Here is a 15,257-nt window from a genome sequence, read left to right on the forward strand (position 1 = left end):
CCCTTCCCTCCTACCTTCTCCCCACTCCTTTCTCTTTCCTCCCGTATTTCTTACACTCTATTTCTCACCCCCTGCCCTTTTCTTCCCCTTGTCTCCTCTCCCTCCCATCCTCCCGCTCTCTCCCTATCCTCTCCCCCTACTCTCACTCTTTCCCTTATCATAGACACTATTATTAGAACATAAGGGCAGTACCTTGGCTCAGTCTTGGGGACTGTTGGGAGCAAGAGGAAGCTGCGTGTGCCTTCTTTCATGATAGGCATGCCATTAACGGTATTTTTTTCACCTTGGCTTCTCTGTGAACTTCCTCAGCTCAGAGATAGGCATAGTTGCTCTCTGCAGCAAAAACAGCAGAGCAGAAGGTTACAGTGCTGATGACTTGTTTTGCTTGTACAGGAACCAACACTGTCCCCAAAAGAATGTGTCTACATCCATGATTCACAAGGCCTGAATGTCCTGAAGAAGGGGTGCGCCAGGTACTGCAATCAAACCGTCACGGTGAGTGTGATGGAAGACCACGTTCCCTGTGAAAGGAGCTCAGCTTTCCCCTACCTCACTCATCAAGAAGAGCTCTGACTCCTTGAGCTGAGAGGGGGCTGGATAGAAGCTACTTGCTTTTTCTTTGGCAAACAGAGAGAACACAGGGTACCAACCTGCTGCAAATGTTAGAAAGCAGCTCGATTAAACCTGAGTACAGTAAAAGATCACGCCAGTTGTGATCAGCCAAGATGGAGGAAGCCATGAGACAAATGGTGCAGTGTCAGCTGTGTCACATTTTCTCTGAGAGCACCCTGGTTTCAGCATTTCTCCCAAAGGAAGCTGAGCAGAGGGAAAGTGCTGTAAGCTGTGAAGTGATTGCATCCTGTTTATGAAACACTGTCAGATGGTTCGGGAAACTCACTCTTAGTGAGTTTATGGACTTCACATTTGCTTGCAGCTCCGGAGTTCTCTCAGTGCCAACTATATGGAATTATTTGTGGGTGTCTCATTAAATACTGCTGATTGTTTGTCTTGTGATTGTTCCTCTGTTGGTCAGTCATAACAAGGCCTGTGATCCAGGACTTCTACATCCCTTGAAAGGAATGCAGTCGTCAGCATGGATAAAGAGTGGACCAGTGCTATAAAAGCTCACAGAAAACATGGATCCTATTTGTGGAAGTGAGAGAGAGAGCAGAAAACAGTGTTTTATTCTGAGAAGAATAGGCTGTGAGCAGAAAGAGGGGTATTGTTGAAAAATAATTTAAATGCAGGAGCTCCTAGGAACACATGACAAATGAGACAGTCCATTTCAGTCCATGGCAGAGAGGAGGACCAGGATTTGAGAATTATGAGGGTGGGATGACTCCAGGTAATTCTTGTTAAGTCACATCATACCTTACCAATTTTGCTTTTGTTTCAGAAACCTGGATGCTGCAAAGGATTCTTTGGTCCAGACTGCATGCCATGCCCAGGGGGATTTTCCAGTCCGTGCTATGGCCGGGGAAATGTAAATATGAAAGATCCTGCTGTGTTGCAATGAGCGGTTGAGACAGTGTGGTTAGAGAGTGTAGTTGAAAAGTACAATTCAGAGTTTGTGCTCCAGGGTTAAGCCCACATCACTGGCAGCAGAAGATCCAGGGAAAATGGCACGTACTCAGTGGGTTTTCTATCTTGAGCTCTAATGTGAATCACATGGCTGTTGGGGACAGCTCTGACTATGTGAGATGTTGCATTACTAATATCACTCTTCAAAGTCCTATTTTTTACTGCAAGTATCAAAGTGCCTTTGATAGACATCAATGCCTTAGCTTTGCCATGGTTCTCCAAGTTTCAATCACTTGGGCTTTCTTTTTGTTTTCCTTCCAGTGCAGCGATGGCATACAAGGGAATGGCAGCTGTCACTGCTTTGAAGGTTTCAAAGGAGCAGCCTGCCACATCTGTTCAGACACAAACAAGCATGGCGAGAACTGTGACAAAGGTTGGTAACTTTGGTAGAGAGTCTACAGGGAAGTGGAGGGCAAGGTTATAGTGCAGGTTCATGTATCCTGGATTCCCTTCTGGCAAGACCAGCGTCATGAAAGAAGTGATGGAAATGTCATGGTGGGTGCCCCTTCAAACAACAGTGGAGAAAACATGGCTGATATGACAGGTGGTGATGGGCGTCTTGGAAATATCAGCCAAATTTAGGTGTGGGACTTTGATTTAGATCTCTCCTCCTGGGAAAGAAAAGACAGTTGACAAGCACCTTGACCTTGATAGCCTAAATTTGAGCCTGTCCTTACAATCTATAAAATACATAGACCCAGGCAGTCACAGGATCTGTTCCCTGGCCAGGTTTTGATTTATGATGGATGTCTTTCAGCAGATGTCTCTCTGTCAAGAACAAATGGGATGATCATTTAGTGTCACAAGGTGTTGTGAAGGAAAGTTGGGAATCTACAAAATGCCCTCACTGTGGTGGATTCTGGACTTTTTGTAGTTACTGATCTTACTCCATGTACTTGACAGATTGTGGCTGTGTTCATGGTGTCTGTGACAACAGGCCTGGCAGCGGTGGTGTGTGTCAGTCCTGGTCCTGTAAGGAAGGCTATACTGGGAAATTCTGTGACAGGACATCCAAGAACTGTGGCCCAAGTGGGCTGTCCCAGTACTGCCACCAGAAAGCTGTCTGCAGCCTCAATGACACAGCAAGGTCAGTCTGTCTGGCATATACATTCAGGTGGACGTACTGTCACCGTACAGGCACACAGGGGCTGTGAGGCCGCCAGCCCTGTGTTTGTGTATATACGTCTGTGTACTTGGTTCATGGGAATGTTGGAGTAATGCAGCCAACCTGCTAGAAATCAAAGTCCGGTTCTTGCTTGCCTGAGAGGCTCAAACTGCCTTTTGCTCTCTGCTGGCTTTCAGAAGGGGCTGCTCTATCTGTGTCCCTTTTGTGCTTATACTTTCAAGGTGCATTTGCATGGATGGATACGAAGGTGATGGGTTTTCCTGCCAGCCCATCGACCTGTGCAGTCAGCCAGAACGAGGAGGCTGTTCGCAGAATGTAAGTGGGGTCAGACTGTCGAAGCGTGGAGAAGCAGCTCCTATCAATCAGAGCAGGGATCCAGGACTCCTGGAACTGTTGCATTTTGCATGTTAACTTTCCCTGTCTGTAAGATGGGGTGGAGTAACAGGTATCATGACACAGTCAATCATAAGGATGTCAATCATTGGGGCTGGTGCTAAAATGTAACACCCCAGGCAGGTTTGCACCAGATATTTTGACAGCTACAGAGTTTAGCTGTACAGATAACTTTTGGTTCACATTGATTCTCCCCTCAAGCTCTTCTGATGTGTGTTAGTTTCTCTCTTGATGTGTTCAGGCTGTAGCTTGGCTGTGAGCTCCAACTCATGTTTCTAGTAACCATCAACACTACATTATTATCCTTTCAACACTACATTATTATATAAGAGCTGTGGTGCTTTATGATGGAAATGACTGCCAAATGGTCAGACCTCATCATAATTGTGAGGACAACATAGTGGGCCATGTAGAAGGAAATAGGATGTTACTGGGTACAAAGTAGATCTTTCCTGAGAGAGATCTGCCCTCCATCGTTGATTCCATTCCACATTTCCAGGCAGGAGACTGTGTTCTTCCTCTTCAAGGGAATATTTCCTCTGATGGAAGAGCTTTACTAGGGTGGTAGGGAATACTCTGGGAGTTTTGAACCACCCTAGACACAAGTGTCTGCCTCTTTGAAAACACTAAATGTTTACAGAATCACTTTTTTATGAAGTTGTCTAGGACTTTTCTGAAGAAGATGCTTCCACCCCCCCTTTCCAGTTCTGGAATCAGATTTGATCATTCAGCAGCTCTCTACAGTCCTCTGAAGGAGATTTGTTGCTGTATTTGCACTGCACTCCCTTCTTCTGCTCAGTGTAATTCTTTTTCTCTCTCTTCTCCTGGAGGCCCTGTGCATCAGTACAGGCCCTGGCACCGCCACCTGCCAGTGCAACAAGGGCTGGACTGGGGACGGGAAGGTCTGCATGGCCATAGACAACTGCATGCTGGAGAGCAGAGGGAACTGTCACATCAGTGCCAACTGCGTTTATATCGGCCCTGGCCAGGTATGATCAATGCTAAGCAGTCTGATGGCGGACTTAACATTTCCCAAGCTGCTCTGAGGTGGCCTGGGATTGCCAGAGGTAGGAATTGGGCTGGTCAGCAGCAAAGACTGCTTGTCTGCTGCCAGAAACATCACCTGCAGCTAAAACCACACAGTATGCTTGCATGAGGTGAGATGCACTGATGTGTTTGAGGCTGCTGCTCTACTCTGAAACTTTCATGCAGCAAAGGGAAGAGACTGCACTCCATAATACAGCTCAGTATAAGGCATCAGCTGTTGTGTCTCCCCTGATCCCAGATCCCAGCATTGTCTCTGGGTGATGCTAAAATATACAGAAAAGCATGTGCAGCTCTTCAGATAGTCCATGGAGGGAGCTGGGCCAGCAGTCAGACATCTTGAGATAGGAGGAAAGCATGCACAAGTGGCTTCTCAGGGTGCTGCTTCTCAAAGTGCTTCTCCCCAAAGAGCCAGGGGAGCATTGGACAATGTGCTGAAAAAAGGTGCCAAATCTTTTGCAGATTTTAGTAAGGTGAGATGTGCAAGTGCTCTCCTAGCTATCCTGAAAGCAGGAAGCTTTGAAACGAAGCCCTCTTCTCTTCCATTCACTAAGTCTGTGTCATTCCCTGAAAAGCTGGAAATAAAGATGGAAACCATTATCTTCAAGTGAGCCTCCCACAGCCAAGCAGTGCAAGGGATCAACAGATGATTACCGATAATCAGACAGTGTGTGTGCTGTGAGAGAGGATGATGTCCTGCTAAGGATATATCTCCACATTTCCAGGTCTCGAGGGACCAGGAAGAAAGCTCGGGAAAATAAATTAAGAATAGTTTTTGCTTTTTTGGGTAGCAAATGAGGATGCTCTGATAGGTCTATAAAATGAAAATGTCTCTTTCTTACAGAGCAAGTGTGTCTGCAAGAGGGGTTATGCTGGTGATGGTCACAACTGTGATCCAATCAACCCATGCCTTATGGACAACGGTGGCTGCCATGACCTGGTGAGCAGCTGAAGTGCTGTCCCAAGGCTGGCAGGGCAGTGAAGGTTCCTCTGCTCCCTGACAGAAATTTTACAGCCACAACATTGAGAGAATTTCAAGGATTTATGTTTCATCATCATCTTGGCATGCCACTGAGGTGTTATAAAGGTTCGGTGTCTGATTTACCCAGGTGGATCCTCTGATTTTTGTGAGTTCACACAACCAAAGCCATCACCTAGGCTTTGCTGCATGAGGTGTGAATTCAGTGCCACCATAAAGGCAACAGGAGGAAGGTGCTTCTGTGTGCTGCTCTAGCCCAGGCCACGGGAGGCCAGAGTTCAATTCCTAGCTAGGTGTAACACTGCATAACCTGTGTTTGCACTCTAATTTTTTCTGTCCTTGTATTTGCAGGCTATGTGTGTACCCCTTGGAGGAGGAGAGAGGTCCTGTGTTTGCCCTCAAGGCTACATGGGGGATGGCATGACATGCTACGGGGACATTCTAAAAGTGAGTAAAAAATAAATGTCTGAGGTCTTCTTGAGATTGAAGAGAAATGTGACTCTGCTCTTACTTTCCTTTTCTCTGTTACCTGAGTTGACTCCTTCTCCCAGCACCAGCCTGACAGCACGGCACATCTCTGCCCAAGGCCGCAGAGACAGGACTGGTGCCAAGGCCAATGTGTTTGTGAAACCATTGGCAATAATTTCTAAGCTGCTTCACCCTGTCCGTTCCTGTCCACTAAGTCATCTTTTTTTGTTGTTTGGAAACTTTTTCAGGTCAGAGCTGCTAGGACCATTTTCTGTCATTAGAAATATCAAAGGCCATTGTGGATTCAATCTGTCCCTGGTAAACATGAGCAATTGCAAGGGAGTTGAAAAGAGTTTGTTTGCTTTGGGAATATATATTTTTTTAATGGCTGGAGTGTGGTTTTAGGAGTACCCTTCCCTCCTCAGGATACACAGTGCCTGTAATGGTTGTAAGGTGAAAGGGGAATGTCTAAGTCATTATGGCTAGATTAGATATTGCAAAAGGCTTCTTTCTGCATCCTGGGTCCCCCAGCCCTGCAACCCCAGTTTTCGTCAGGGGTAACCCTTCTGTTGTTTCTATTTGGAAGGAGCTGGCCAGGAATTCCCACTTTGCAGGCTTCTACGACTGGCTTAAGGTAAGAACAGCCATGGGGTGCCCACATGGGTAAGTTCAGTAAAATTGAAGTCTCTGTGAGCAGTGCTGCTAGGGAAAGAGCAACTCCATGTATCTTTTTCATCAGAGAAAACCAAAACACAGCAAAAGAGAAATCCTTAGAGAGCAGGCATGTAGAAAAGCTCTGGAGTTTGTGATAGAATGAGGGCTCTGAGTGTGTTATGGGGGTCTTGTTTCTAGCACTGGAGGAAGCTGGGGCTGTTTTACACTTCATTTTCATGGTTGTATCATCTGTAACTCCTGGCCATCATAAAATAGCACAGAAGGGAAAGAAAAAGGCGTAGCATACAGTAGCTATTTTTCAGAAGAGCTGCTTTGAGAAGTTAGACTGTGTGTTTGTTCCTTTTCTTGTTACTGTTTCCCTGTCTCTGGTGTGGCAACAGCGGAGACACTCCGCAGAGGGCAGGGAGTCTGTGGAAGCACGCTATGATACACGGCATCTAACCCAGCTTTAGCTTACCTGTCCTGCAGCAAACATTGCTTTTGCCAGAACCAACCATGGTCTCTCCTCCAAAGCTGATGTTGAGGGTTCAGAAAGAATTTATGGATATGATTGAATGGGTGTGAAGATTAATTGAAGTACAAAAGGGGGGCTTAAAGGAGCAGGTTTTTCCCTTGGCAAACAGGTGTCAGCTGATTTGGCTGAACCACCTGCGGCTTTCGTTGCCAACAGCACTTACCTGCCATGCCCAGGAGAGCCTGCTGTGCTGCTGAGCGTGTCTGCCCACACATCCCTTTCGCATGACTGCAAAGCGGGGATGGCTCTTGGGTTTATTTCGCGGCCGAGATGTGGCACTGGCATGTCTTATTTGTTCATTTTTGTGCTTTGGACAACAGAAATCTCTCTTCAGCATCCCATCAGGAACAAATGTCACTGTCCTGGTGCCATCAGCGACAGCCATCAAAAACTTGAACAAGACTGAGAAAGATTTCTGGTTGACCCCTGATATGCTGCCATTTTTAGTCAGGTATGAGGAGACTCCTGCCTTTGGTTTATATTGCCAAACAACAGTAACAAAGCTGTGAGCTCTATTTATGCTTGTACAAGACCAATAAAGAGTTATATTGAAATAAATATAGAAGCAAGATTAAATACCTAGCAAGCAAAGAATTTAGTAGGCATTTAAAACATAACAGACCTCAGGCAACTGCAAGTGGGTTTATTTTTCATGTATTTGCAGAGAGAAATTTTCTTTGTCATGTGGATGCAGATGGCATCAGGACAAATAATTCCCTCCATAATTCTCTCCACATGGTTAACTATTTCATGTGAGAGACATGAATGTTGGGTGGTATGGTCTTATTTCCCTGTTATTACAAACAGTGCCCTAATCTTTTCTTTACCTGCCCTTGTTCCCTTCAGGGCCCACTTTCTCGAAGGCATCTTCACTGGTGAAAAGCTGAAAAAGTACAACAGGACAGAACTACCCACCCTGAACCCACAGATCAGATGGCAGATAAACACCAGGAGTGGTGTAAGGGTTTCTTACATAACACACATGTGCCAGTATCGAATTAAACTGCTCAAGAGCTGCTGTATCCAGTGGGGAGCCTGGATGGGACACTGTTTGCTTCAAACTCAGACATCTTTCAAAAATTGTACCCAGATCAATCATGTGCAACCTTGAATGAACAATACATTTGTTTTGAACTTGTCTGGAATTTTCTAATCCCTTTGCTTCTCTCTCTGATACTTTTGCAGGTATTAACCATCCAGAATGCAAGTATAGTTGTCAGTGACATCCCTGCCAGCAACGGCATTATTCATGTCCTCAGTAAGGTACGTCAGTACATGCGATACTGGGAAATGCTGCAGTTGCAGGTTTGTGTTGCAGCGTCTGTGATGGGGCCAAGGAGGAGTACATGTCTGGATGGTTAGGAAGCGATAGAATGGCAAAAATATATTTGGTTATCACAAGGTCCTGACAGATGTTTCCTGTACAGCAGTTTAAAATATTTGTCTTCAGGACAAGTGGGAAGGGAGTTCCTCTTCTCTTGGCTGACAGAAGAAGAGTTAAGGCTCTTGCAGAATTGTGTGAAATGAGGCCTTTTCTAATTGCCTTTCTTGCAAGCAGGGCTGGAGTCTAGTGTGATTTCCCCCAGAGCCCTTTGCCCAACTTTGCTTCCGAACTCACTTTTTTCCACAGGTTTTGTTGCCACCTTCAGAAGATATCCCACCGAGTCCTCCAGGTCTGCAGAAACAGCTTGAGACAGTGGCCTCATTCAGCACATTCAGGGAGTTGCTACAGGTAAGCCGTTGAGGTGAGCACTGACGTGATTGTCAGAACTGTCTTTAGAGCAAATGCCCAACTTACCCTGTACTGGTGGACCAAAATTTGAACTGCCTGGTTAGAAGAGGGAGACCACCTGTTTCCTGGGATCTTCCAGGAAAGCTCTTTTGAGCAGCCAAAGAATTACATACTCTACAGTTAGATCTCTATAGCATTGGCATGTTATTACATGTGGAAGACGACCTGTCTACTGCAGGCACTCTCATGCTTGTCCAGGTCAGAGAAACCTAGAGGAAGAGTTCTTGTTCTTAATCAAGAAGCTCCACTTATGTCAGCCCAGGAGGAGGAGCAAGCAATTATATGTGTGTGACTGAGTAGAAGTTGTATATCCTGTTTTCAAGCATTTCCTCTAGTGCTCTTGCCTTTGTAATTGATTTCATGTGTGGTTTGTTTTTTAGTAAGTGTAAGTGCTAATGTTAGTGTTTGGACATTTTTTAGCAATACCAGCTCATTGGAAAAATTGAGTCATCTGAAAAATATACAGTTTTTGTTCCTGGAAATAATTCCATTGAGGAGTACTGCCATGCAGCCAATGTGACACAGCTGGTAAGCTCACTGCTTGCTTATAGTTTGGATATGTATTGCAGTAAGTGCAGGGACATGTACACTGTCAGATCATAAACTTGAGTTCAGTAGATTTGAGCGGGGAGAAGAGAAGCATATCTGATGCTAAAAGCTGGGAGAAAGGTGGCAGAAAGAAATGAGGTTTCCTGGGGTGTTGCAATGGTATCTGAAAAGAATATTTGGACTCCAAATGCAAATTTCAGAGTAGATTTGTAGATATGTGGATAGATGGCACAACATGTTTCCCTTCCTGGCTGGCTGTGACATACCTGTGGCAATTTTTCAACCTTTTGAAAGGCTTCATCCAGTAGCAAAGTCATTAGGTGTGATCAGTCATCTGTGATAGGAAGTTACTAGGCTCTGTGGTCTTAATGAGCCATTACAGATGCTTAGGAACTCTTACTATGCCATAAGTGACTGAATTTTTATCTAGGAAGTCGAGAGTCCTAACATTTGGGTCTTTTGTGGATGTAGGACAGCGAGACAGTGCAGTACCACGTTGTACTGGGAGAGAAGCTCTTGCCCACGGACTTGAAAAGTGGAATTCATAAGAACAGCATGTTAGGGTTCTCCTACTGGCTAATGTTTTATCAAAACAGCACCCAGGTAAGGAAGGAAGACTGTTCTTTTTGAGGATCTGACTTGACCTACCACTTTCTAAGGCTAGTGTCTGGATACACCCAGTTATTGTCTCAGCCATTTTCTTCTCTTCTGCAGAAATTTGTCAATAATATTCCTTTGGATGGAAAATTTCTTGAGACAAGAAATGGCATGCTGGTTGGGGTTTCACAGGTCCTCCAGATACAGAAGAATCGTTGCACTGCCAATACCACCACCATACAAAAGGTAATGATGATTAGTAAAGAGCTGACCAGAATTTCACAGGGTTTCTCCACCTGCTGAACCAAACTGATGAATAGCAGACAACTTACCTCGTCTCTTCCATGTGGATGAGAGAGTAGCTTGTGGTCTGACCCAGCTGAGTCTCACGTGAAATGGGGCATCATGGCGACTTGGCACTTCCTAGCCGCAGGCTCTGCACTTCTAACGCAGCAGATCTGCAGCTCTCGTGCAGTTGCGTTCGGTTCACTTGCTGGAGCTGTCTTGTTCTTGTCCACTTGCTGGCACCCGGGGCGGGCTGGTGCAGGGACTCACGGATACTCAGCTGTGGAAGGAGAATCCAGCCTGACTCTTGCATGGCATGACCACAAGCTCCCCTAGGAAATGCTGTGGTCTGCCTGGGAGTCATGGCCAAATTTCACCCCGCATGTGTCTTGTGGCTCTTGGCCATCTGAAGCTTGCAGGGTCAGGCTGAGGTATGCCTGCCTTGTTACAGATCAGAAAAAAGGTATTTCCAGCCTTGTGTGAAGGAACACCAGCCCTACAGAAAGCCCTACCCCAGCTCAGAGACTCAGGAAAGGTGTAGTGTGATCTCTTTTGGTTTGTTTTGTGGTACAGTCTCTGGAGTGCAGAGATAAGACCTTGTGTACACCACTGGAGTGCAGGAATAAGACCTTGTGTGAAACCTTCGATAGCAGCCAGAACCATCATCATTTTTCTTCTTTCAGTGTTTTGAGCCACAGAGATAAATGCATCTTTGTCTTTGTCCTAGCCAGCAGCCTGTACAGCACCATTTGTAATTCAAGATTAGTGTCTTGGTGTGACGTGGGTAGAGGGCACACATGTGACTTGTCCTGTTCTCTGTGCCCTAGTCAAGATGCGGCAAGTGTGAGAAGGGGATCAAGTGTCCTCCTGGATCAGTTCTTGTGGTGAGTCTTTGATTTATGTGACATCTCACAGATGGTTTGCAGATACTGCTTTGATATTCTTGTATTGTTCCATAGATGTCAGCTTGATACCTAAAAAAATATGCCCTTGAGTCCTCTGTAGCTCATTCATTAGCAAGACTTGTAAGAGAAAGAAGAAACCAAGGGAGCCTTACGTAGGAAAAGCACAAACGTGAACCCTGAGGCTCCTTGTAGAGCTGGCACCAGGCTTTGCCTGAATTTCAGCAGCCCTTTAGAGCATGCAGTGTGGGAAGTTTTCCTCCTTAGCAGGGAAGAAGAGATGTCTTTTTTTCATCTTTTACTCTTTTGACGTTATCATCAAGGAAAGCCAGTTTTAGGTGTGCCAGTAAAAATTTCCTAACCTGGACCATTGATTTGTTCATACAGATGGGCTGGTTGTGCCTGTGTCACATGACAAACATTTCCAGAGAGGAAAGCAACTAAACATTTAATCTCCGTGCTGGCTGTGAATTGCCTAGCAGCCACATCTGGCTTCTTAAGCTTCATTACCTTATAACAAAAATTTTCCAAGTACTTTTTCTCAGTACTCATACTGATATGTATACCATGGATCTGGCAGGTAACGAAATAGACTCTGTGTGGTGACCTCCCATCTAGAGATGCCTCACTGGTCTCAGCTGTGGATAGATCAGATTTTTAGGGCTGTTCCTGTAGGATAAAAAAAAAATTATTCCTCTGTTAGGCAACAACACTGCCAAAATGTACAATGCTTGTCTAAATAGTGTAATATCTTCTATCTGGATCTATGTTAATTATATCTGCAGGAATTGCCAGGAAGCAAGAATCTCGCTCGCTGTGAATTACGTTCTGGGGATACAGGAATACTTGGCTGCCATTTCACCTGTGCAAAAGTTTCTCTGGTAAGAAAAATATTTGCCTCAGATTCATTTTGGCAAAAGCAAGACAGGTATTAGAAATACAGCCATGGAAATAGAGCCTGTGCCGAAGGCCTGGCTGCATCTGTGCCATTGTGTAGCTGAGAATGGGCTCATGTGGGAGTTGCTCTCCATGATGGAGATAGATGGCACTGGAGGAAAAACAAACCTGTGGAAACGTCTGCACAGTGATGGATCGTGGTCTGCTGCTTTCGTATTGTTTACTTTGGGTCTTGTCCTGCAGAGGAAGAGGAGTTGAATGTTTGTTGTCTGGTTTCCTAAAGAAATGAGGCATGAATGAGGGTATTTTGCTTGTGCATGTGCCTTCCCGAATAACTGATGACTAACTGGAGCTGAACCGAAGGGAGGAGCAGCTATTATGCCCCCTACCAGTTTTATGAAAATGTGCGGGTGGGAGAAAACCCTTGAAGAGGAAATGGTAGAAGAAAGACTTGTGTGAATTTGAGCTCTTACAGGTGTGAATTTGAGCTCTTACAGGTATTGAAGCATCTCCCCGGAGAGTTTAGTGGGAATGGGAGATGGATGAAAAGGGAGAGAGTGAGTTGGATATACAGTACTCACATGCAGAGCTTCAGTCAGCACTTGTACCTCACTGGGCACTTCTGCATCCCTTCACAAGACAATGTTTCTCTTCATCTGTACTGTCCAGCTTGGTCCCATCATGGTTTTCCCCCTCCATGGGTAGATGCAGAAAGAAGTGAGTGCAATTAAATCAGATTTCTGAACCAAATCACCTTCTGGCAGAGCCCCTCTCTGCCCAACAGAGTATCTCACTGGTGGGACACACTAGGGGCACAGGCAGGAGATAGGCTGGATGGGCACAGGATGGAACATTTGCATTACCAAATGACTACCGTTGCTGAAGGGCAGCGCAGACCTTTACATGAAGCTCTGGGCAACAAAGCACCCCATTTTAGGGGGTTCACTCCATCCTACCTCTGCACATCCGGCCCTTCCATGCACTGTCAGAAATTATGGCTATCACACCGTTAAAGGAATAGAGTAGCTTCTATAATAAAGCTGTACCTTGTCTGTGCTGCACAAGATGGCTCACCCCAACTTGTTCTTGTTGGTTCTCCAGAGGTCTGTCTGCTGCCCTGGCTACTACGGACATATGTGCGAGATGTGCCCAGGGAAGCCAGGCCAGTGGTGCTCTGGGAACGGGGAATGTCAGGACGGCATCCAGGGTAGTGGAGAGTGTCAATGCCTGGAGGGTTTCCACGGCACTGCCTGTGAAATGTGTGAAGTGGGCCGATACGGAGCGGACTGCAAATCAGGTGACACTGATGACTCTTGCAGCTGTTATCCCTACCATCCTGCTTGCAAGGGGAGAAAAGTGGCCATATCGGAGCTCTTGGGAGGGGTGGTGGGTGGGAAGAAATGTCCCAACATCTCTGAGAGAGGCAAACAGCTGCCAGGGCTGAGAGGGACAGTGGGAGTGAGCGCTGTGGTCAGCCAGAAGAGTGGCCCCATTTTTCATCCTCAAACCAAGGCATGACTGATTGCTCTGTTGCTCATCCTGCTGCCACCCAAACTACAGAAAGTAGAGGCGAGTGGTCTTTTCCTGGGCTTTTTGGCCTGGTAGCAAGGGAACAAGAGCTGATACTCCTGTGACAGTTTTTTATGGCAGTTTGATGTGTTGAATTAAGAACAGACTAACCAGCAAAACGGCAGAAAGAATCTGCTTGTGAAACCTGGTTGGTTTGACAGTGATGAGTGTTTATTTTTCCCCTGAAGAATGTGCCTGCGACAATGGCATATGTAACGATGGACTGCAAGGGGACGGGAGCTGCGAGTGTTTCCCAGGGTGGAAGGGCCCTACCTGCCAAGAAAGTACGTGAGTGTGAAGAAGCCTATGGTGGAATATTGCCTTTTTGGCAGAGAAATCTGTGTGATCCTCTTCAGTTGCCAGAGCAATTCTGTGTTAACTGAGCAAGGTGACCACAGTCTCATGTACTTTGCATCCCCCCCGAAGCTTATCAGACTGTGCTAGCTATTTCCTGCACACCAGCTGTATTTGTGGTGTGACTTCCCCAGCAGCACATGAGCCCTCAAGTTATTTGGATTAAATTTGTATAGAGAAAAGCATATTCCCTGCTTCCATCTTCACTGAGATTTGAGGCACCTCAAGAACAGCCTCTTGCCCTGGGAGAGAAAGATGGAAGCTCCGAGACAGATTGGGTTGACCATGACTCCTGTTACTTTCCTAAGAAGGTGGCAAGGCTTGATTTGAAGCCTCCAGAGGGCCCCAGCGTGTCTGCTGAGTTGCTTTTCTGCTCACAGATCATTGGTTTAGGTGTGCTCAGGCCATGGTCTGCAGTTCTCCCTAAATCTGTCATTGTCAAAATAATATGTTGAAGATGGTCGTTCCTGGGATTTGAGATTATGATTACCATTGGGGCAGGTAGGAACCTGAGCTCCTAAATATTTTGGGATTTTAAAGTCTGCATACAAAGGTTGATTCTGTAGTGAAGTCAAATGTTTTGGGGGCATTTAGAACTGGAAATTGAGTGGAGCTGTCCTATATAGTGTAACTGTAAAATATGAAAAAAGTTCATCTTTTTGCTTCGAAAGGGGCAAAGCCAAATGACCCTGTCTGTCCAGATTAATGAGGTTTCAGTCCTGTTTCACTGGAGGCCATGCAGATAGGATCAAACGGAACTGTTAATTCAGACAGAGAAATTTGAATTCACTCCATTGCAAAGTAAAATTTAAATCCCACGCTGTTTTCCTGCTGCCACATAGGACAGGAGAGCTAGAAAATCTGCTGGTGTGTCCCATCATCAGTCAGGGCATGACAAGTGTGGCAGTGAGGCTGTTTGCAGGGTCCTTTACTCTAGATTGCACAAATGGCCTCAACAAATGCTAAATTGAAAATGCCAAGTCATGTTTGTGTTTTCTCTTGCAGGAATTGAGATTGACTTATGCAATAACACTTGCCATCAAATGGCCAAGTAAGTACAGACAAGGTGCTGGCTGCTTCTGAGAAAGCCATGTGTGTTTGTATGTGTTTTACATAGAGGTGATTCTGTGTTTAGGGCTTCGCAGAGGGCTGGGAGAAGGCGGCTACTCATTAAAAATGCATAAATGTCAGTTCCATTCTGGGAACTCTCTTTGGTGCTAAGCCACATCCAGTTTTCCCAAGGATTTTGTCTGTCAGAATAAATTCTTTCTAAGTTCCTTCTGCATGTGTGGATGGGAGAAAGCAGAGACTCCAAGGTGCTCCAAGTCTGGCCTGATTCATGGAGCAAATCAACCAGCCATTTACAATCCCTTTCTGCCTTGACTGCCTCCACAAAGAAATTAAATATGCTAATGGGCTGTGATGACTCCCTCTTGCTGCCTTCTCCATCCATTATCTGGTCTCCTATTTTGCGGTAGTGGGACTCAGCCATCTCCGACGTACCGTGCAGAAGCACGTGGGCATGGTGAAGG

The 15,257-nt window shown here is 45.8% G+C and overlaps 1 protein-coding gene across 1 annotated transcript in view; it reads left to right on the top strand.

Annotated features, from left to right (window-relative positions):
• The window catches only part of STAB1 (stabilin 1), a 58,721-nt gene that overhangs the window by 27,402 nt on the left and 16,062 nt on the right, over positions 1–15,257 (top strand). The window contains exons 21-41 of the mRNA XM_026857597.1: positions 394–495; positions 1,397–1,483; positions 1,843–1,954; positions 2,485–2,668; positions 2,929–3,022; positions 3,931–4,089; positions 4,989–5,084; positions 5,475–5,570; positions 6,178–6,225; positions 7,101–7,231; positions 7,627–7,738; positions 7,966–8,043; positions 8,411–8,512; positions 8,993–9,100; positions 9,593–9,724; positions 9,836–9,964; positions 10,831–10,887; positions 11,691–11,786; positions 12,904–13,099; positions 13,560–13,655; positions 14,731–14,776. Coding sequence (XP_026713398.1) covers positions 394–495; positions 1,397–1,483; positions 1,843–1,954; positions 2,485–2,668; positions 2,929–3,022; positions 3,931–4,089; positions 4,989–5,084; positions 5,475–5,570; positions 6,178–6,225; positions 7,101–7,231; positions 7,627–7,738; positions 7,966–8,043; positions 8,411–8,512; positions 8,993–9,100; positions 9,593–9,724; positions 9,836–9,964; positions 10,831–10,887; positions 11,691–11,786; positions 12,904–13,099; positions 13,560–13,655; positions 14,731–14,776 — 2,261 coding nt within the window. The remainder of the gene's footprint in view (positions 1–393; positions 496–1,396; positions 1,484–1,842; positions 1,955–2,484; positions 2,669–2,928; positions 3,023–3,930; positions 4,090–4,988; positions 5,085–5,474; positions 5,571–6,177; positions 6,226–7,100; positions 7,232–7,626; positions 7,739–7,965; positions 8,044–8,410; positions 8,513–8,992; positions 9,101–9,592; positions 9,725–9,835; positions 9,965–10,830; positions 10,888–11,690; positions 11,787–12,903; positions 13,100–13,559; positions 13,656–14,730; positions 14,777–15,257) is intronic.

This window comes from Athene cunicularia (assembly GCF_003259725.1).
Source record: "Athene cunicularia isolate RWA chromosome 12 unlocalized genomic scaffold, athCun1 chr12_part1, whole genome shotgun sequence".
Classification (NCBI taxonomy): Eukaryota; Metazoa; Chordata; class Aves; order Strigiformes; family Strigidae; genus Athene; species Athene cunicularia.